Source organism: Thamnophis elegans, chromosome 5, assembly GCF_009769535.1.
Source record: "Thamnophis elegans isolate rThaEle1 chromosome 5, rThaEle1.pri, whole genome shotgun sequence".
NCBI classification, from domain to species: domain Eukaryota; kingdom Metazoa; phylum Chordata; class Lepidosauria; order Squamata; family Colubridae; genus Thamnophis; species Thamnophis elegans.
The window spans coordinates 56,759,940-56,783,640 of NC_045545.1; the positions used below are offsets into that span (position 1 = coordinate 56,759,940).

The following is a 23,701-nucleotide window of genomic DNA, read 5'->3' on the forward strand; positions in this document are numbered from 1 at the left end:
CAAACATCTATACACCAATGCACAGAGTATGAGGAATAAACAGGGTGAATTATAAATTCAAGTAAATGAGAGCAGATACGATATTGTTGCCATTACAGAAACTTGGTGGGATGAAACCGACAAATGGAACATACAGCTAGAAGGATTTAAATTATTTAAAAGAAATAGACCAAATAAAAGAGGAGGTGGAGTTGCACTATATATAAGAAATAACTACATCTCTACAGAAATAGAGCACAACGATGATGAGAACTATCTTAAATGCATTTGGGTCAATATTAAAGGGAGGGAAAATGACATTGCCATAGGCTACAGGACACCCAACCAAGCAGAGGAAGTAGATGAACTTTTTGCTAGTCAGCTAACTAAGGTATGTAGGAAGCACACCACAATAGTAATGGGGTATTGTAACTATCCTGACAACAACTGGGAAACAAACTCTGCACCAAGTAGAAGATCCAACAGGTTCCTAACAAATCTAGCAGACAACTTTGTGTCCCAAAAAGTAGAGAAGGGAACAAGGGGATCAGACATACTGGACTTAATACTCACTAGCAGAGAAGAAATGACAGAAGGTGTTGAAGCCACAGGAATCCTGGGGGCAAATGACCATGCAATATTGGAATTCAACATTATGCAAACACAAGTAGTAGAACAAGTCAAACTAGAGTCTCAGGCTTTAAGAGAACTAATTTCAATAAACTTAGAGCTTGAAAAGAATTCTATGGATGAGAATCCTCAAGGGGAAAACAACTCAAGAAGCTTGGGAAAATTTGAAAAATGAGATTATAAAATCCCAGTTTAGCACAATACCAATGAAGAAGAAAAATAACAGGAGAAATCAGCATAAGCTGCATAAAGAACTCTCTGACAAATTGAAAGACAAAAAGGATAAGTATAAAAGGTAGAAAGAGGGGGACATAACTAAGGCAGAATATCAGCAAATAGCCCAAACCTGTAACCTGAAGTGAGGAAAGCTAAGGCTCACAATGAAGAAAGACTTGCCACAAAAGTAAAAAATAACAAAAAAAGCTTCTTTCAACATATTAAAAACAAGAAAAAAGTTAAGGAAACAATTGATCCATTGCTGGGAGAAAGTGGCAAGGGGGTGACAAGCAACAGGAAGAAAGCAGAACTATTTAACTCATTTTTTGCATCTGTCTTTGCACAAAGGGAAAAAACAGTACAACCTATCAAAAATAGCGCCACAAAAATCATATTAGGAACACAAGTTGAAATAGGAAAGAAAATGGTAAGTGAGCACTGTCTACCCTAGATGAGTTCAAATCACCAGGACTGAATGGATTACACCCCAGGGTTCTGAAGGAACTGGCAGATGAGATCTCAGAACCACTGAACTATATCTTTCAGAGATCCTGGAGCACTGGGGAAACTGCCAGAGGACTGGAAAAGAGCTGATGTGGTTCCCATCTTCAAAAAAGGGGAAAAAACAGATCCAGGAAACTACAGACCTATCAGCCTGATCTCAATATCAGGAAAGATTCTGGAAAAGATAATTAAGCAACAAATTAGCGAACACCTAGAAGTAAACAAAGCAATAGCCAAAAGCCAACATGGGTTTGTCAAAAACAGATCATGCCAGCCTAATCTTATTGCATTCTTTGACAAAGTGACAAAATTAGTAGACCAGAGGAATGCCGTTGATATAGTTTACTTGGATTTCAGTAAGGCATTTGATAAAGTAGACCATAACCTACTACTAGATAAAGTAGAAAAATGTGGGTTACACAACATCACCACCAGATGGATTTGTAACTGGCTGACCAACCTCACTCAATGTGTAGTCCTCTATGGAACTGCATCTACATGGAGGGAAGTATGCAGTGGAGTAAAATTTGCAGATGACACCAAGCTGGCAGGAATAGCCAACACTCCAGAAGATAGGCTTAAGATACAGAAGGATCTTGATAAACTTGAACATTGGGTACTATCTAATAAAATGAAATTCAATGGGAAAAAAGTAAGGTTATACATTTAGGCAAGAAAAACAGAATGCATAGGTACAGTATAGGTGGTACCTTGCTCAATAGTAGTAACTGTGAGAGAAATCTTGGAATCCTAGTGGACAATCATTTAAATATGAGCCAGCAGTGTGCAGAAGCTGCCAAAAAAGCCAACACAGTTCTAGGTTACATAAACAGAGGGATAGAATCAAGATCACATGAAGTGTTAATACCACTTTATAATGCCTTGGTAAGGCCACAATTGGACTACTACACTCAGTTTTGGTCACCACAATGTAAAAAAGATGTGGAGACTCTAGAAAGAGTGCAGAAAAGAACAACAAAGGTGATTAGGGGATTGAAGGCTAAAATATATGAAGAATTGTTGCAGGAACTGGGTATGTTTAGTTTAATGAAAAGAAGGACTAGGGGAGACATGATAGCAGTGTTCCAATATCTCAGGAGGTGCCACAAAGACGAGGGAGTCAAACTATTCTCCAAATCACCTGAGGGTAGAATAAGAAGCAATGGATGGAAACTAATCAAGGAGAGAAGCAACTTAGAACTGAGGAGAAATTTCCTGACAGTTAGAACATTTAATCAGTGGAACAGCTTTCCTCCAGAAGTTGTGAATGCCCCAACACTGGAAGTCTTTAAGAAGATGTTGGATAGCCATTTGTCTGAAATGGTATAGGATTTCCTGCCTAGGCAGTGGGTTGAACTAGAAGACCTCCAAGGTCCCTTCCAACTCTTATATTGTATTGTAAATAAATTTACAAGACTGAGAGCCATAACTATATTACGTGTTAAGAATAGCATGTCTTTTAACCTTTTCCAAATCTTTGCGAACTTTGCATTAATGACTAAGTAATACTTTCCAAATATTCAGCTCTAAGATACAGTTCAGAATAAAAGGTAATGATTTCCCCTTGTCCAGTAGTATCTGACTTTAGGGAGTGGTGCTCATCTCTGTTTCTTAGCCAAAACAACCAGTGTTGTCTGAGGACATTTCTGTAGTCATGTGGCTAGTATGACTATGTGCCAAGATGCATGGGATGCTGTTTTCTTCCCACCAAAGTTATACTTATTTATCTACTTGCACATCCATGTTTTGAATTGCTAGATGGGCAGAAGCTGAAGAAAATAATGGGAACTCACCCCATCACGTGGCACTCAGATCTCAAACCTGGGCTGTTAGCTTTCCAGCTGATAAGCTCAGTGCCTCTAACCACTGAACTATTGTGCCCCCTATAACAGCTCACAATTTTTTCCTATTAATGTAGGAAAATGTAAGCTAATAAATGAGATGAAATTATCTAGAAAACTTCATGAAGCAGGTCTTATTTTAAAAAAAATAGTGATCTCCAGCACTGCAGAATCTAGAACTGTCTACATGGTCAGCACAAGACTGAATAATAAACGTTTGCTAATTACTTTTGTTGACTAATTTACTCCAACATTTAAATTTAGGATTCTGAAAGTTTGATTTCATGTTTCCAAAAGATACAAAAAAGTTAGCAATCATCCAAGGACTTAAGACTTCTGGAGTAAAAAAATGATCTTCACCTTAAGTTGATAGTATTAATAAATGTTATTGTCTTTATTTTTAATAAACCTGCTTCTATAAAAAGGGTTGAATTGAATATATAGCAGTCCACTTCAAACAATTTTCTTCAAAAAATTTACTCTGCTGTCCTCCAAGTGGCTGTTATGGACTCTGTTCCAAATTCACCATCATACAAAATGTGAGCTAGGTATTTAGCGACAAAAAGCTTATTTGCAGCTGGGGTGTAATAGGCACTTCTATTGTACAAAGAAATGACATCTAACTGCAATGCTTTGGGGAACATTGTATGCAACAAAAGTAACTGCCTGTGGAGTGAAAAATCACCCCAGATATTTAAAGCATGCCACTGCTCTATTTACTGCCAGTTAACTATACAGGTTAGCTTTCTTAATCTTTGAGAAAAAATATAATCTTTGTTTTTCCAAAATATATTTGCAAAACTTGTTTTCTTTAATAAAATGTTAAGATTTAGACTGCCCTCCTTAGAACTCCCTATTGAATGAGAGAGAATTACTATTTCTCACCATAGAAAAATTGCATTATGCATATTTTTGGTGGATGAAGTTCTATTTTAATTAAACACTCAATATTAAATATAAAATTTAATTCAGATGTGACAAGTACACATTCTCACTAAATGCTTCTTGAAAGGGCCTAAAGAGAAAATACCTGGCTAAATTACATCTTATTTTCAGACAAATATTGTCATAGGATTTATAGATAAGACTAAGTAAAGAATAATGAATTGTAGTGGCTTTATGTTTATCCATAGTTTGTATTCAGGCATGTTCCTCAACCATATGTTTTCTGAATCCAGCCAATATATGAACAGATATCTGTCATACATTTTACAGACTGTGTTTAATAGATTGACTGGATGATAATTAGCAGCATTGTCTCTGTTGTTCTTCTGAATATCCTGATCTGGATGGTTTATGATAATGGATTCCAGGTATAAAAAGTGAATAGACTTCAAATCTATTTAAAATATTTTAATTATGTTATATTTAGTATCTCATACATATTTACATGGGATTATTTCCTACTTCCTCAATAGGACTTCATTTAGAACAGGTATATGCAAGATTGTGCTGCAAGAATTATGATTCTTGTGATACTTTTATTCACCAGCTCTCTCTTCTTTATTTTTATTTTAAAAGGAAAAGTTTTCAGGAATTCCTTAAGTAACATCTTACAAAATTCTCATGAAACATTTGCAAAATTGTTGATTTCTAGGAAGAAACTGTGAACTGAAGATAGTTTCACTAAAAATGGAACTGATAATTGCGATAAAATCAATATCTACTGAATAGATTGGATTTTCCTAATTCCTTTCTGGACAAGGACAAGATTTGAGATTGCCCACAAGTGTTTTGAGCAGTTGCTCTTCATAAAGAGATTGCTAGACATTGTCTCCAGCAGGTTTAGAGCTCTGGCAGTTGAGGGAATGCCATCTTTCATTGAATGGTGGTTGGCGCCTTTATGGATACAGTGCTTCAAAACACTAAGTTTTTTTAATTTTAGTGAAAGGAATTTTAAATCCAAGTCTAAGAACTCTAAATAGTTTCTCTTTAATAAATAAGAAAAGAGCAACTAGAAGGTTGAATTTGGAGACTAAGAATACAATTGGATTTGAAATAAGGTTTTTAAATTAATCATAAAAATCCCTTAAGTGGAAAAAAGGTTTTGTTTTGAATTCTTCTTTTAAAAAATAAAAGAATCGGACTTTGAAGATTTGACACTAGAAGGACCAAAAATTATCAAAAATTACAATTAAAAGATAACACTTTACTTACTAATACAGAATGGACACAAAACATTTAATATTTGACATATTGAAGGATATTTGTGAACAGTGCCCAGAAGTTAATTGTAAGAATGTCTGACATTATTGATAGTTTGCCTTTAAAAGATTTTATCATAGAGGAACAAGTTTTATCAGATAACACTAAAAGTGACCTAAGAGTGGATTTATAAAAAAAAGACTACAAGAAAGATAAAGAAAAAAATGCTGTACTAGTTCGACAAATTAACCTGGCTGATGTCTTAATAATTGAACAGAATGTACACATAAGAAACAAAAATCTGGATAATATTGGATTTACAAAAGAGACTTGTTAAAATTTTAAAGACTGTTGTAAGAAGGAAAAAAGGGAAAAAAAGGAAAAGAAATCAAATTCCCAGACATTATTTGAACGGATTAGGGATCAAGATTATTATAAATAAAATGAAGTAATATAAAGTTGATTTATTTGATCAAGATTAAAATAGATATGTTGTTATCTCTGATAATCCTTAATAGACTTTTTGCTCACAAGGACTGAATGATCTTTTAAGAATTAATTTATAGATAAAGGATGAAATATGGGAAGAGATCATTTGTTGCATTTTAAGAGAAGGTAATAAGTTACAAAAAAAAAATTTAATACTTGTGGTGAAGGGAAAATCATTTTGATATATTTTTCTTTTTTAAAGTTTTCTTTAATGTTTTATTTTACAAAGATTATAGTAATATTTAATAAAATTACTATTAAAATTATGAATGTGTTGATTCTGTCATGACAGCAATGACAGGTGTTACTGCTCTTGGGAATGCAATAGTGATTGATATGTTTGATTCCATTATTATTCCTGTTAACTTTGACATTCCTAAGGGATCATTCTTGCTTCATTGCAAGCAAGGGAGCAGTGGCCTCTTTTATGGTGCTTGTTCAAGGGAGATTATGTTTCTTTCATTCTTTTTCCTCCTGTCTCATTCCTGTTCCTTCCCTGTCTTCTCCAAGCAACAGACAGCTTTCCAGTGTTACACATTCTATCAAGCTACTGGGGCCTGGAATTTGACAGCTTCCTGATAAGAGGCCTGCAATTCTCTTTATCTCTCCTGTGTGAATTAGCTTTGCTTTAACACCTTTGTCATATGCTCCCCCACCAATGCCCCCCTTTCCTGACACCCCCAGTCAAAGGGGAAGCTGACAGATAAAAAATCTTCTCTGGGGCTAGGATTCTAATTAAACACCTCACCTGCCTGTAGCATATTCCCGCCTGGAATTCAGGATTAGTTTAACCCTGGCAAAATGCTTCTAGATCCTTTTCTTTCTTTTTTTACTCTCTACATTTGCCTCATCTACAGCCTTGTCATATGGGGCAGCAAGCTCTTTAATACTGGGAAACTGAACAAATGTAAGTAAGACAGATTTCCAGTTACTTAAATTCATTTAAAAACTGTTCATTTTCAAAAAGAAGGGAAAAGAGAAGCAAGTCAACAAACCCAATTATATTTTTTTCTGGAAAGAAAAGATGGCATGGTGATATGTAACAGCCTGCTGTGGCGGCAAGAAATCGGCAACTATGATCAATGGACAGAAGAAATAAATGGCCCACACTCAGTGGTTTATGTTCCCATTCCTGGGTAATCTCTCAATTGTTAAATGGTGATTCAGTTTCTTAGGCAACCCTGTACTAAACTGAGTTCATTTTTCTTTTTGCTTCGGGCAAACTGTAACAATATCAATTCCTTCCCTAATTTTTAACAGAATAGTGAAAAGGACACACAAGTCTTATACAGTAACATAACTTCTTCTACTGCATCATTTATGAATGAACATCTTATTATTTACAATCTCTCAAATTGTTTTGGTAGCTGATAAAGACACATAATTCACCAGTGACTATACAAGGAAATTTATAAGTTTGTTATAAATGACAAAAAGCAGTGATTGACTAATTCTTAGAGGAATTAGTTATTTAATTATTTTGCCCTATATCTATATATTGCATTTGACTCTTCATTCTTCCTAGATTTTTACTGATATTTTTTAAAAGAACAAAAGTTCTCATACTATCAGTCAAGACATGATAAAGTTATGACACTGCTTCAGAGAACCCGATTTATAACAATGTGTTTCCTTTTACCTCTATTCTGATATTTGTAATGAGCATGTAGGCCTAAGATCTTTTTAGCCATCCACATTTTAAGGTTGATACTGATCACAGCTTACATGATTTTGACAATGAGATAGCTAGGCTTATTTTCCTCTCATGGAAAATTGATTTACATCTTGCTTATATCAGTTTTACTACCTAATGGTGCTTCTCCGTGGTTCATTCAGTGAGATCATCACTTAGAACTATCCTTCCAAAAGAAAACATTTATCAAAAACAGGACCTTATTTCTGGTTGCCCCAAAGTTATAAAAGATATGTCCTTAAGGTGTCTGTTTGTCTTTTTCCTGCTTTATTTGTGGAGGTAGAGAAATATTAAATTCTACCAAGCATCTGTATGCCTTCAGAATACAGGCATTTTCTTTTCTTTTATTGAGATTTTAAATTATTGAGGTTTAAATTATTGCTTTTAGTTTAAATAAGTTTCCTGTGGGGTGAGTAGGGGTAAACTATTTTATCAGAAAAATTGTGGTTGTTGTTTTTTTAAATGAAGTCTGGAAATGTCACAAATAAATAAATTCCCATTCCTTTTTACATCAGCAAAATTGATTGTTATTATATCTTCCCGTATCATCTTACCGAACTATTCTGGCACTGTACACTTGAGCTATTGAAGCGAAGAGCAGGTACACGATGAATTACTCCTTGGATATTGAGAACACATTCATATCCACGCTGGCCAGATTGCGGTTGGGGTAAATTCCTAGCTTTCAGTGTGATGGGCTTCACTTCACCAACAGGGATCAAAATTTCTTCTGTAGGAAATAACTGTGGGCAGTCCTAGAAAATACAAACAGAAAAAAAGTTATTCAGATGCAGATGTGGGCTTTTGTATTCAATATATTTGAAATTTGTTATAGAATCTGAGAAACAACATCATGAAAACAATTACCCAGTCTTGGACCTAGTCCCCCCCCCCCCCCCCAAAAAAAAAAGTTGCATGGAAACCTATTATTTTTACTTCAAATAATCAGAATTGTGAAAGATAAGGAGGGAAACAAGAGACAAATTGCTTCCTGGTTAATCTTCATTGACTGCATGCTGTATTATTAAAACTCTTAATAGTATCCCTCCTGGCTATGCTGCTAATGTCATTTTCCCCCAATAGCAGAAATTACTATTTTAAAAAAAGGAAAAAGAAAGAAAAAAATCATTTGGAAGGAAAACACCAATTAAATGTATTCATCAACTTTTTTCTGAAGAATTCTTCCAACATGGCTTACAAGCAGCAGCATTTTTTTTACTGATGTTTTTGATGATGAAATTATGTAGGCAAAAATTAAAGAACTCAAATAAACACATACCAAGTCTACTGTCATCTTAAATCCAAGAAAGGTTACAGATGTTTCAAGAAAAATTGCAGTAAAAGGCACTATGCCATCTGTGCATTTTTTCCCATCACCTCACACTAAAACAACTGATATTAAGGGGGTATTTCATGTTGAGAACAATTAAAACAATTAAATTAGACAACAATTAGAACAATTAAAACTCATATAGGAGTCACTATTCTATTTTTTTAATTTTAAAAAGCTTGATTTATAACAATGTTGATAATGATGAGTCAAAGTAGGTATATGCTAATTTCTCTTTGAAAAATTTCTCAATATAAGAGATAGTGATTCATCTAGAATTAAGATGTCAGGGGCAGGGCAGACTATTTAAATATATTTAGATAAACTCAAAGCAAAGGTGTGAGTTAATCTGACATTCATCATCTGAAAATGGAGGTACTTGATGAATAAGATGACTTTGAAGGCCGATGTTTTGGTGTAGGATTGCTCTCAAGTGAGATCAGGCTCAAGTAACATCAAAATAGGGAACTAACTAGTAAATTGTTATCAGCAGTATACCAAAGCTGTCACAAATGTTTCAGTGAAAGATGTTTTTATCCTCAATTTTTTAAATCTTCACAGAGACTTCATTGCTTGTTTAGGAGTAAGTAATCAAAAGGGACAGCTGGGAAAAGGAATATTCCTGAATAGATGTGCAAGAAAATCTTGTAACCAGGCACATTTTTATTTCTCAACTTTTTGAATTCTAAAACATACAGTATATGCTTATATGGTTCAGTGCTTCTAGATCAGCTTTAGGCTGAATTGTCATTGATTTGTTGTCCTGGTAGAGGCAGGTGCATACATAGTTTTCCAAATGAATTATGTTTAATATATTCCAAAGTCTTTCCCTCTTCTTTGAATGAAGATTTAGCCAGGGTTTCATTAAAATGGATCATGCTGGCTGCAGTTAAACATCCTAGTTTCTCTTGGGATACTAAAATACCTAGAGTGAGGATGCAGAAGCAATGGTAATAGTGGCTGGAGTTATTGGGATCCAACCTAGTTCTGTTCACATATAATTTCTAATTAAGACTGGATTTTTAAATTAAAAATACAGTTGTACTAAATATATCTGATTTAGTAAGTCTTCACCAAGTTACAGTTAGATAAGCATGCATGTACTTCACATTTCTGTGGAATGATTCAGTGGTGGGATTCAAATTTTTTTACTACCCATTCTGTGGGCGTGGCTTGGTGAGTGTGGCATGGTGGGCGTGACGTGGCTTGATGGGTGTGGCAGGGGAAGGATTCTGTAAAATCTCCATTCCCTCCCCACTCCAGGAGAAGGTTACAGCAAAATCCCCATATCCTCCTGATCAGCTGGAACTCAGGAAGCAGAGTATAGATGGGAGCAGGGCCAGTCAGAGGAGTTATTTACCGGTTCTCCGAACTACTCAAAATTTCCACTACCAGTTCTCTAGAACTGGTCAGAACCTGCTGTATACCACCTCTGGAATGATTGAAACAAATGAGTGGAACACACGTCAAGAATTTCCAATTGTTCTCAATATAATTTAGGTTTCTGTAAAAATAAAAGCCTTTCACCTAAAAATCAGGAGAAAGAAGTTTATAATTTTCCCCATTTAACATTCCACTTAATGACACTCTTTTCAAATAGACAAGTATTTTCTTTTTAAAGGATATGTTCTATTTAGCGCTGAAATATGAAGCATTTTTCAAAATGACAGATATGAATTTTTGACAAATACACCAGTTAATATATTAATGTACTTTGAGAACTTCTTCAGTGATCTTTTATCATTTAACTGGTTTCAAAAACAAGAAAGCTAAAATATATAATTCAAAGCACTCACAACTTTCAGAATAAATGACTCATGCAATTACAAAGCATGCCCTGCAGCATAATTTGTTAACAGGAAATGACAACTCTACTATTTGCTAATTAGCACATGGAAATTTTCAGTTTATGACATCACAATCTGTACAAAATTTTATTTCCCTGATATTACTTTTTTAAATTAAGAATTTATAGCACTTTTCAAAAATTAAATCCAGTATAGTGAACATTCTGTTCAAATTTATTTTTCTTTTAGCTCCTGTGCTTTGAACCCATACTTTGAACCCATTTGTAGGAATTCCTCAAAGAAACTTTTAGTATTCGAAATGTTGGTTTTTCCAACTGTATAGGCTTAAAAACAGCTAAAGTTTCAAGACTTATGAAAAGTCATGGCTTGAAAAGCTTCAGAATTATCACAGTGATTCATCAGACTGTTTATCCAATCTATAAAAAAACTACACAACTAAATGTCTAAGACTAATTAATTAGCTAAAAACCTGTTGAGAAACACTAGGTATCTGAAAAAGAGTTTACAAAAACATGAGCCACAAAAAGATACAGGCGGTCCTTGACATAAGAGCAATTTCTTATAAATTTCTTTGCAGCGTTTCTTTAGATATAATTTCTGCTCTTCTCTGGAATGCAGCATTTAGTTGTGCAGTTTTTCCACTATTAAATAGACAATATAGCTTTAGTGTGCCAAATGGAGGATTGTGACATATAATAAAAGAAAATGCTAAAGAGCATGAATTGAATGAAGTTAAAAATAGATATGTTGTATGCCTTCCAAACTAACATAAAGGGGAAGGATGTGATAGATTTTAATAAAAGTGGACTGATTTTAATGAATGAAAGGGCTAAGAGGTGCATTAGCACTCCTATGATTCCTAACATGCAATCACCAGCATGGCATTTGGCCAATCTGTGTTATATAATGAGAGATGTAGTCCAAACCCTGTGGTGGATGTCAGATTGGGAAAAACATGCATGCATAAATTCATAATAAATCTTTAATTATCTGTGGTACTTAGACAATTGGTATAGTAAGATTTTAGGAAAAACCTATCTAAGGGCTTCTGAATCAGAGGGTGTGAGAGAAAAAGACTGCAAGGTGATTTTCTACTTTTGCCCTTTTGTCTATAGTTTGTCTATATTCCACATTGATTTTATTTCATTTTTGTTTTAAGACCAAGCTACTCAAAACTGTATTCTGTGAAATGTCAATATAATTCGTGATCTGACAAATGCGCACACAACAAAACTGCGCCAACAAAACCGTGGCACTAAAATCACGATATCATCAATGCGACGTCATCAACGCGCTGACAACAGCATGATTTAAGTTAAGGTAAGGGTTAGGTTTAGGTTTAGGTTTAGGTTTAGGGTTAGGTTTAGGGTTAGGTTTAGGGTTAGGTTTAGGGTTAGGTTTAGGGTTAGGGTTAGGGTTAGGGTTAGGTTTAGGGTTAGGTTTAGGTTTAGGTTTAGGATTAGGGTTAGGTTTAGGTTTACAGCACCCTTCTGTCGGCACGCTGTTGTCGGCACACTTCAGTGCTCATTCGTCTGCGCGGTTTAGAACTCGCGGTTTTGTCACTGTGGTTTAATCGGGCGCGCTTTTGTCATTCGCCTATTTTGTCGGTGAACCAATATAATTAGCCTAAGATCTTTTAAAGCTTTACAGTATGAAATATATAAAGGTATGATATTTTGTAGAAATTCATTGATTAAGCTTATTGTGAAAGACCAATAACAAAAAATAAGAAATAAGAAAAAAAAACTGATGCAAAATGATTATTAGTTCAAATCAAGAATCTAACATGCACATTATTTTTCTTTTTATTTCCAAATATTCAACACTCTGCCTAATTCTGGCATGGATTTGCTATATACATACCACTGGATCATGGTCTATTACACATTAAATTTTTAAAATCTCAGGAATAATAAATCATTATTCCTGAGATATTCAATTAGACACATTTTAGAAAGCATAAATCTATTACATCTAATCAATATAAAATCATTTCCTTGATAAGCTAAGAGTAACTATTTGACATGTTTTGATTGCCAACATGTAGCTAAAACCTTCTAATTGGCTTATGTAAACAAACACCTTTAGGACAAAGTAAATTTGTAGAAGATAATTCTTATTTTAATTCCTACCCACAAATATGTGTCCATTTTAATTTGTTTTTTGAGAGTTGGGTGGCATACATGTTTAGCTGCTGCTGCTGCTGCTGCTGCTGCTGCTGCTACTACTACTACTACTACTACTACTACTACTACTACTACTACTAGTCAAGAAAAAGATTAGATGTCCATAAGAAGCCCATAAATCACTATAATTACTTGTGTGCACATTTCACACCTAGCCTTAATTTATTTATATAAAACATTTACATAACCAATTGTGGGCAGCTCCCAATCAGATTTTGAAGTCTTTCAAGAATTATATCACCTTATAATGCAATTTTTCATTCTCATAAAAGGGTAAAACATAATTTAGTGATTTGGAGGACTCAAACCAAATGCATACATTGCTCTTTTCAAATGTATGTCAATGTATGTATGGTTCTGAAATAGCCAACACTCAATTATAATGATATATTGGAGTACGAGTAGACTTGGATGTTCCATCATATACTTGATATGCAGATAATTTATATTATTGTTTCAGATGTTTGCAAAATCTGTCAAGAAAAACTGAATAAGCTGACCAGGATCTTTACTGGCCTATGAATTTCAATTCCTTGAAAAAAGATCTAGGTACTTAAAGGTTCTTTCAGTTTTTTGTTGGTACTTCTAAATGTTATAATATGTATAATCATGTTATATAAATTATACAATATTATAAAAATCATATTATATAATAATAGTATATAATCATAATATATATATATATATTATGATTATATACTATTATTATATAATATGATTTTTATAATATTGTATAATTTATATAACATGATTATTATTATAAGGAGCTTCAGACCAGGCTAGAAACATATTCAGCTATTATCTAAATATTTCCAAGGAAAATAAATAGAATACAATTCAGTTTAACCTTTCAAAAACTTTGAATATTCTCATCTTCCTGAATAAGTGCATACATGTAAAAACACAATTTGTACAGAATGGATACCAATGGAAGATAATCCCCTAATTTATTAGAATAATTATCAATTATTCCAAGAGGTTACACTTTAGGTTAGATAACAATACACTGAACATTAATAAAAATATAATCTCCTTAAATAAGATTATAGTGAGATATTTCATAATAATAAAATAATAATTATATGACTATGACTTTGTGTCTACCTTTTAAATTTTACCACTTTCCCAGGCACTTTTTTGTTATGATTTCCACACTACCATAAAATGACAAGCATTTTTTTATATTTTTGCCCGCATAAATGTTTCATGTTACAGAACTAATTTAATGCTAGATATCACCAGTGAATGCTGTTAACAGTGTTTCAGTCAAAGGCTTTTAGTGTGACAGCTTAACTGAACAATCCATTGCAGGATTTTGTAGGAAAGACAAATTCCATAGTTCCTTTATTTCATTGGTATAATCTTCTTAATTGTTGGAATCCTGAGTGAAGATCCATGTTATGGAAATAATGGATGAAAAGAACATAATTATTTTCTTTCATTATAGCATCTCCACAAACATGTCCAATCAGTTTTGGAGGCTGGTCAAAAGCTTATTATATTTTGGATCATGAAAAGATAGAAGATAAATAATTCAAAAGTCAAGTGTGATAATATATTAATTGATTTAATATAATTATCAATCATCATATGAGCCGAGGTGGCGCAGTGGTTAGAGTGCAGTACTGCAGGCCACTTCAGCTGACTGTTATGTGCAGTTCGGCGGTTCAAATCTCACCGGCTCAAGGTTGACTCAGCCTTCCATCATTCCGAGGTGGGTGAAATGAGGACCCAGACTGTGGGGGCAATATGCTGACTCTCTAAACCACTTAGAAAGGGCTGAAAGCCCTATGAAGCGGTATATAAGTCTAACTGCTATTGCTATCCCAGTCAATTAAGATTTTAATACAATTGTTGCAACTTTCAGGCAAGACGAAAAAGCATATTAAAAAGATGGGATCACATGTAATTTGTATGGGGATGATATACAACATAATGGGATCCTCTTCTGAAATATAGCCCATATTCTAAGTACCTTTGGAGAAAGTGGTATTTTCAACAGCTCCTTACTAGAAATTTCAGTATTGGCCAGATCATTTCTGTTCTACCCTGTGTAGAGATTTTAAACATAATTAGCACTTTGAATTGGACTTGGAAGCCTACTAGTAGCCAAATGCAAAACTTATTAGAACTCAGGAGAAATTGGGTATGTTTAGTTTAATGAAAAGAACGACTAGGGGAGACATGATAGCAGTGTTCCAATATCTCAGGAGTTGCCACAAAGAACAGGGAGTCAAATATTCTCCAAATCACCAGAAGGTAGAACAAGAAGCAGTGGGTAGAAACTAATCAAGGAGAGAAGCAACTTAGAACTGAGGAGAAATTTCCTGACAGAACAATTAATCAGTGGAACAGCTTTCCTCCAGAAATTGGGAATGACCTAACACTGGAAGTCTTTAAGAAGATGTTGGATAGCCATTTGTCTGAAATGGTATAGGATTTCCTGCCTAGGCAGGGGTTTGGACTAGAAGACCTCCAAGGTCCCTTTCGGTTCCACCACAAAATCACGGAGGACAAAATCGCGCTCGACAAAAGCGCGCATTTGACGTCATCACAGCGTGATGAAAACATCGCGCTGTGATCAAAAGATGTAAAAATAAAGCGAAAACCTTACCCTAACCCCCCCAAACCTAACCCTAAACCTAACCCTAAACCTAACCCTTAACCTAAGCCTAAATCTAACCCTAAACCTAACCGTTAACGTAACGCTAAACCTAACGCTAACCCTTAACCTAACGCTAAACGTAACCCTAACGCTCTAAACCTAACCCTAACCCTTAACCTAACCCTAACCCTAAACCTAACCCTAACCCTAACCCTTACCTTTATGTGAATCGGCTTGCTTTAATTTTAATTTTATTTCAATTTTTAATTTTTTTCGTCGCGCTGTGATGACGTCACATGCGCGCTTTTGTCGAGCGCGATTTTGTCCTCCGCGGTTTTGATGGGTCACGGTCCCTTTCAACTCTGCTATTGTATTGTATTAAAATTGATGTTACCCTGAAATATTGACCCTAAGTAATGACACTCCATAGAAGTTGCAGCAAATTGTTTCCAAAGACAGCTCTATATAAAATGTGTTGTCATCTATGTGACTGAATCCTGACGGAAAAAGATCCAGATAAAACCATTGCCAATTCTCTTTAGTGAATCACCTTTCCTTTCTCAAAAACAAAAGGGTAGAAGTGACAGAGATTGCATATTTGATGGAGAACATTATCAAACAAGTCACTCAAATCAAGAGATTTCATCAAAAGAAGTTGTACTATTCCTCTTTTCAAGCCAGGTGGCATCACTTGTTAATTTAATGAACCTCTCAAGTAATGTTGTACTTCCTAGTTGCCAAAAGATTCAATAAAACATGGATCTAGTTCATGTCTCGTTACCCATGTGGCAACCCACAGATTCTCATCTGAGAATCTTACAGATATCTATAACCACTGTTTCTTCCCCTTTCAAGTTTTCATGCTTGCTGCACAATATGAAACCTGGCAGGGCAGATTTACAGGAGGGTTACTTCCCTGTCATTACCTACCCAGATCTTAATAAAAAATGCCAGGTCTATTTCTTCATATGCTCCCATATTTTAGATGGATGCGGTCTTATTCGGCACAGAACTAGAGTCCATCAAAAAAAGCTCAAAACCAAAGGGCTCATGATAGTTGATTTTTATAAACTTTATACAACCCAAAGCCAAGAACCTTAAATGACTGAATTCTTTGTTAAAAGATTGAAAAGGCTTTAAAATATTAAAAGAAGAAACTTTTTCTAATTTTCCAGAAAATAAATTTGGTGGGAATATGAGAGTAAATGTCTTCCTGGCTACTGATCTCTCTCTCTCTCTTAATCTTATTTGAAAAGGCTTTTGTTGGATAAGCTGATTTTCTTGTTTTGTGCTTTTTACTCTGTGTGTATGTGTGTGCGGGCGTGTGCGTACATTAAGGAAGTAAATGGAAGAAGATAAGCATGATTTTAAAATTGGAGGAAGAAACATCAATAACGTATGCTATGCTGACAACACTACTTTCTTAGCAAAGGACCTGCAAATTGTAATAAGAGTCAAAAACTGCAGTGAAAGAATGGGACTAAGATTTAAATATTAAGGAAAGTAAACTAACAACAGATTCAACCAGCAGCCTTAGAATTGGCAATGAAGATACTGAAATGGAAAATCAATTTAGTATCAACCAAGTAATTGAAGTCCAAACTTCAATTAGAGTGCCAAGATTGAGAAATACTGGTCTATTGGGATAGGAATGTGTTTCCTCCCACCTCCCCCTCATGAAAAATTTGAACAGAATAAATATCTGAAAAAAAGTTAATAAAGCTAATGAATTAATTGCTTTACAGTATGAGAGTATACTCAAGTCTTCAATTCTACAGTTTAGCTTATAGATTATACTTATTCTCCCTAGAATCAAATCTGAAATTCAGAAGATGGGAAAATAGGATAGGAAGGGAATGCTTTTCCAAGAAATGTTATAGCTACTTCATTGTTACTACTTCAGCAAATAACTAAAACTTGGCTTTTTAATAAACTTTCTTCTACAAAAGTTTATTTATTTTCAGTTTTGTATAGTTGGGGAATAATTTTAAAAATTTTCTAATGGCTGTTTTATACTTTTTAAAATAGTCTGTTTCTCAATTTGAAGGGTATTAGATAGAAAGGTAGGATAGAAACACTTTAAGAAATAAGCATAACAACTGATTCTGCTCACAAAGTGAATCATACTGTTTTCAGTGAATGCCTTGGACAAAATTGAAGTCATACATCCTCATTGTCAGAGCTGGCTAGTTCCACAATCTTAAGTATATGGTTTTTTAACTGTGTTAAATAATAAATCTGCTAGAGTGCAAAGAGAAGGATTCACACAGTGCAAATATATTTGAGTGGCTGTAGAGTGCAAATCTGCCTCTAAGCATTAATGGAGAACAAAATGGTAAAACATGAAAGTGCCTCTTCTTCAATAGTTTTGAAAACTATAACCTTACTTTAAAAGGTTTAAGGTTGCTTTCATTTTGCCACAAACAAACAAAAAATATTCTGGTATCTGAGTATTACTATCTGCAAAGTCTTTTTAGAGTAACTAAATTGTTCCGTAGGTCTCACATTCAGCAATACAATTATTTTGAAGAGGCTCAATAAATTAATGTATTAAGTTAGATGGGGGTCTGTGCAATTGATGCATAGAGAAAATAGAAACAATGGTTTGTGTCATCACAGTTATGGTTAGCAAAGGGATTCTTCAAAGTAGCTTAACGCAAAGGCTCAACATAGACCAATGAAAGAAAGGAAGTGTCAACAAAAGAGCATAGTCAGGAAGCAATAAATAAACATTCAAAGGATGAGGCATAGATGTCTTTCCAAATATATCATTGAGTCATTTAAAGAATTCTAAAAGAACTACATTTTTTTAAAAAAATATTTAATCTCCTCGACCCCACAATTATTCTTATTTAGCTCAGCTTACTTAAGAAACTGCTTTTAACATCTTATCTAAATCACACTTTTTATAATAAAAGTTAAGAGTTTCTTTACAATTGAAATCCCAGTTGTCACTTCTTTATTCTAGACTGGATAAATCATTTTTTTCTCTGTGTCTCTCCCCTTCTTGTTCATTTCCTCAACCTACAAATTAGGAAATTTTGCTTCCAAAGTACTAAATAGAATTCTATTGCAGAACAGCTGAGAAAGTGCATATTCATAAAATCAGATTGGTCCTTATTGCCATTTTAGAAAGAAGATTCATGCATTTAAAACTTTTTGTTAGTCCTCAAAGCTGACAATTCTTTCTGGATGAGCAACTTCGAAGTTCATAGTATATGCAAGTCATTTGGATTCATTTCTGATAAAAAGCATCAATAATCACTTCTAAACAGACAATTCTGTTGTCAGCCCTAATAACTTTTACATTCATACTGTGTATACATATATCTGCTATTCTAGAGAATCACTTTTTAAAAGATTGCTATTTTTCTTTGGGTATATTTGCACTATAACTGCATTATAACTAGAACGAAAATTTAATTTTTCCTTATTATTTTTTTGCATTTTATTCTCTTCAACCTCATTGTTGGTTAGACTCCACATTTATGAGATTCAATTAAAACCAATTATTTCTACTGGCAATCTGAAATATATGTTAATTTTCTCATCAAAGGAAGACACTTTACACCTCTCATCTTTTCAAAATATTGATGGCTTAACATTTTTATGTAAAAAAGAAAAAATGATTTTTTTGCCTTGGCCTTAAGGATCCTATGTCATCCTTTTCAATTACTAATTCCAAATGTTCTCTGTTTTTAGTAATACAATTTCCAGTGCAAACTACAGCTGTGGGTCACTTTTTTTCCCAATTTCAAAATAAGAAGCAAAGTATGAATGCCTCTATATCATATCTATGTCCCAGTTCAGATTGATTCCCTGATGCTGGCAATTTGTGAATTTATTTGAAGAAAGGACATGTTTAATTTAGCCATCATCATCATCATATTCATTAAGCTTGGGTAGCTATCTACCCTAAAAACTTTCTTACTACAGCCCCTGCTAAAATCTTAAACCACTTCTTCTGTCAACCATTGTTGACTAGATTCCATCTCAATAGCAGATATTCTTAATCCTAATTCATATCAACATCATGAAATATGCTTATAATATCAATAAGTTTAAATTAGTTTTAACTATATCAAAACAAAAAAGCTAAAATAGAGAATATGACCAAACACTGTGAGGGTAAAATGTACTTCAGTGCATAACCTTTTCCCAGACCGTTCTGAGCCTAATAATATAAAATCCTTTTCTTTTTAGTTCTATTACTGGGATTCTCAGTTAAAACACGATGAAAACAGCTTTCAAAATATATCTCTCATGGTTCTGCAGGAATAATTTCTCTGAGATGTCTGTCTGTGTAAACTGATGCTGTGTTACTGCCTAAAGGTAGAAAACTGATCTTTCCTGAAATAAATGATGGGAATTATTATCATATCAAATATATGTTATTTACAGCCAACAGAGAGTCATTAGTGTTTTTCACAGTTGGTATTCTTCCAAATATAGCTGGCTTGAACTGTACTATGAATTTATAGAGATTTGCAATCTCAATATATATTCATATTCATATTCCAACATATCTTGTGTAGGAATGAGATCATCAACCAAGTTTCTCTGTTTCTTTCACCCTACGTTGTCAAAATGTGAAGTGGGAATGGGAAAAGGGAGTTCAGTTAAATCACAAGGCAGACATTTAAGACTTGTACCAGAACTGTGTTGTCCATAGTTTCTAAATCCAGTGTTTATACCTCAGAAACATTGATCCGTCCTTCCTGAAAAGAGCATGTTGTTGGATCATGAGTGCACAGGTTTCGATATTTGCACCAGTGACAGCGAAAAGCACTGTTGACACAAGACAGGCATCTGCCAAGAAAAGAACACAGGCAAATATGATTATTATTTATAATGCCTGATAAATAATAGTATTATTGGTAAGCCAGCAACACTTTATATATTTTCTTAAACAGAAAAAATATTTCATTTGAAAAAAGTTTGTAGCTCCCATGCACCATGCTTACATAGCTTTAATACTTGGCAGAAAAATTGACTTTGTGATAATTTCTTAGGACAGGTAAGAAGCATTACCATGTTTTCAGGGTATTTTGCCTATGACCAGTGCCTTTAACCAAAGCCATTAAGTTCACATAACATATGTTCCTGTATTTTGGGGTTTATTACAAAGATCTTTTATTTCAATATATCGTATCTTAGAATCTCAACAGCTAAGAAAATTTCCTGATTCAAATCTTAGCTTCTCTAAAATTCACTTGGTTGCCAAATATATTCTCTAAATTTTAGGCTCCATGGTATAGATATACTAACACCTGATTAATGCAAGCAGTTATTTAGTGAAAGTCTGATATTCCAGTTAAACCGTTTCCAATCTAGACAGGGATGTGCAGTCACTAGAGGCAAGGGAGGCGGGGCCTCACCAGTCTCCTCAGGGAAAGGAAAGAATTTTAAATAATTTTTTTAAAATAATTAAAGCCAGGGTAGTTGCTACCAGATTTCAAGTCACAGTGGCTTGGTGTCTGCTCTCAGTATTAACTAGGAGGAGACTACAGAACTCAGGGCCTCCTTTGCATAAGGAATTTTTCGCCTTTTAAAAGTTAAGAAAGAGTTAAAAAGCAAAAAATTCCATATGCAAAGGAGGCACTGATTCTCCCACCTTCTGATCGGGGAGCAGCGAATCATGCCTTATGAGCACGCTTACATTGAGCACACTTATGTGGGGCAGATAAGAGGAGAGTTGAGAGAGTTTCCACAGCTGGAAAAGGAATGTGGATCGGACAGAGGGAGGGGGGATTCCAATTTATTGTAATTAAGTATGTAACTTTTTTATTGTAGCGTGTATGTGTGTGTGTGTGTGTGTGTGTGTTTATTTCTTCACAGCCGTCCAGTGGGGTTGGAGGAGGTGGGGGGCGAGGCAGCGGAGCACGGAGGCGGCAGGGACGTTCTCGCCGCTGTGTCCCAACAGGCCAGGTGTCTCATGTTTATGTCCACCATAAACGCAAGACGCCTGGCCTGTTGGACACAGTGGTGGTGGGGGGAGGAATGGGCTGGGTGGGCTGGCTGGCTGAGGAGGGCCCTTTAAAGCCCTGCTGCCGCGTCTTCCCAGCAAGACTTCCTTTCAGTTCGCGGTTTTCCTTGCCTGCCTTAATTAACTTTAGAGTGCCGGCAGGCAGGGCTCGGCCGCCATTAAGTGAAACATGTTTCACTGAATGGTGGCCGAGCCCATGCCTTTAAGTGCTGGCTTGCCTTCCGGGTGTCCCGGCTCCATCTGAGATGCTTCTCGCCACCGTCATGCTCCACCGCCTTGCCCCCCCACCTCCTCTGATGAACAATCCTGCTGCCCCGGCCTACAGACAGCCCAGCACCGAGCAGGGAGGACAAAGAGGAGGAGGAGAAGAGCAGTGAGTCCAGGCAGGGAGCAGGTCGGGCGGGGGTGGGTGGGTAGGCTGGCTGCAGGCCGGGGCAGCAGGATTGTTCGTTGGAGGAGGCAGGGGGGAAGGCGGTGGAGCGCGACGGCGGCAAGAAGCAACACCCCCGCCGCTATGTCCGACAGGCGTCTCGCATTTATGTCCACCATAAACGTGAGACGCCTGTCGGACACAGCGGCGGGGACGTTGCTTCTCGCCACTGCTGTGGTCTTGTCTCACCAATGGTAACCCTCACCGCACGTCACTGAATCTAGAGCATTTACTTGGGAGCATTTACTTGCAAATAAAAACGAAAATGTTGCTGATTTTTTTCTCTTTAGTCTGAAGTGTTTATGAACTGAGCCAGATGGAATCTCAAGATACTCAGACTATACAGATGACCTTCCTAAACATCTTGCCCTAGTGCTTGGATATGCCCAAGTGAGTTAATTCTGTTCCATCAATATTGGAATATCAAATTTTAATGGATAGGTTTCATATAAGGGAAATATTTAAGGATGAAAACAGAATGAATAATCAGACCTCTGGTTTCTGATTAGGGGATCAGAAAAGAAGTATGATGATGAAAGCACTTGGGGGTATGGTGTGGTAATACCCTTAAAATTCATGAAGGCAGTTTCAATGGAATATTGCTCTTCCTCTTCCCAAAAAAGAGGACCAACAAGAAGACATGAGTTCATCTTCATTGCAAATGTTCAAGATTCTTTGCCATTGCTTGTATAAAAAAATAAATCATACTTAAATTTGTTATGGCTTAATATCACTGGCTTAATATACACTTGTTTATCCTTTCCTTCATCTAATTCTTACCAAATCAGGGAGAGTTTACTAGATTAATTACAGGGACCAGTTTTCTCTACGTGACAGCTGAAAGATTTTGAATCCCCCTCCCCAATTCCTGGTCTTCTGGCTAATTAGTCTGAGTTCTGTAAAAGATTCCAATACCTCAAACAGATAATTCTTCATTTTCAAATTCAAAAAGGTTTAGTGAGCATCCCACCTCTTATTTGCAAAACACACATAAACCCTGTTGGTCCACCTTTAATCCTCAACTGCAGTCTGCTTTTTCTTTTTCTGAAATGACTTTTAAAAACTTATTCTAATCATACACATACAAATCTAATGGGGTGGGAATTTTAAGCAGCATGAACGTATTTAATTACTCACTTATTTGACACATTTCTGACTCTTTTTAGTTCTCTTGAACGGAATTTGAACGACATGCTCTTTAGTTTCCATTTCCCAGATCAAAATGAATCTTTATGATCTTAGCATGTAAGTGCTGCTATTAGATACTGATACTGAGCATATAATTTTATTATATTGGGCATTGAATATATATTTTTTATTATGAGTTGAAATGCCTTGGAATGCCTTCTTACACTTTGAGTGGTCAAACTAGTTCCTAGTTTGGGGAAAGTTTTTTTTTTATTACCTCTGCATAAAAGGTTAATAAACTGTGAATTTTACTTTTAAAGTTTAGTCTTTCAGTAACTGAAAGTTTAGTGAAGTACTAGTAATTGACACTGAAATGACAATGCAGTTAAAAAGAACAATATAATCAATTAATTTTTATTTAGGTCATATGTCTACAGAAATCATGCAGAACTACTTTGAAGAAGCTTAATTTAATATCATAATACCATAACTACATCATAGAAAAGTGTCTTTGAAATCTAACCATTTTTCTAATGACGTATTTATATGTCCAAGTGATTACCTAAAAAACAATTATCCTAACAAACCAAGTAACCAACCATTCTTCTTTATATAAATACTAGTGAATCCTAGCTAGTGGGTTCTGAGCTTGGTTAGAAATCTTTTATACCTAGTAATTTTGCAGTTCTTGCTGCAAATAAAATGGCAAAAATCTCTATTTAACTATAAAG

At 35.0% G+C, this 23,701-nt stretch overlaps 1 protein-coding gene across 2 annotated transcripts in view; it reads right to left on the minus strand.

The window, feature by feature from the left end:
- The window catches only part of PLXNA2 (plexin A2), a 443,424-nt gene that overhangs the window by 147,838 nt on the left and 271,885 nt on the right, over window positions 1–23,701 (minus strand). For both annotated transcript variants that reach the window (XM_032217579.1, XM_032217580.1), the window contains 2 exons: window positions 20,121–20,235; window positions 8,052–8,252 (listed from right to left, as the gene is read on the minus strand). In XM_032217579.1, the coding sequence (XP_032073470.1) occupies window positions 8,052–8,252; window positions 20,121–20,235 (316 nt within the window). The remainder of the gene's footprint in view (window positions 1–8,051; window positions 8,253–20,120; window positions 20,236–23,701) is intronic.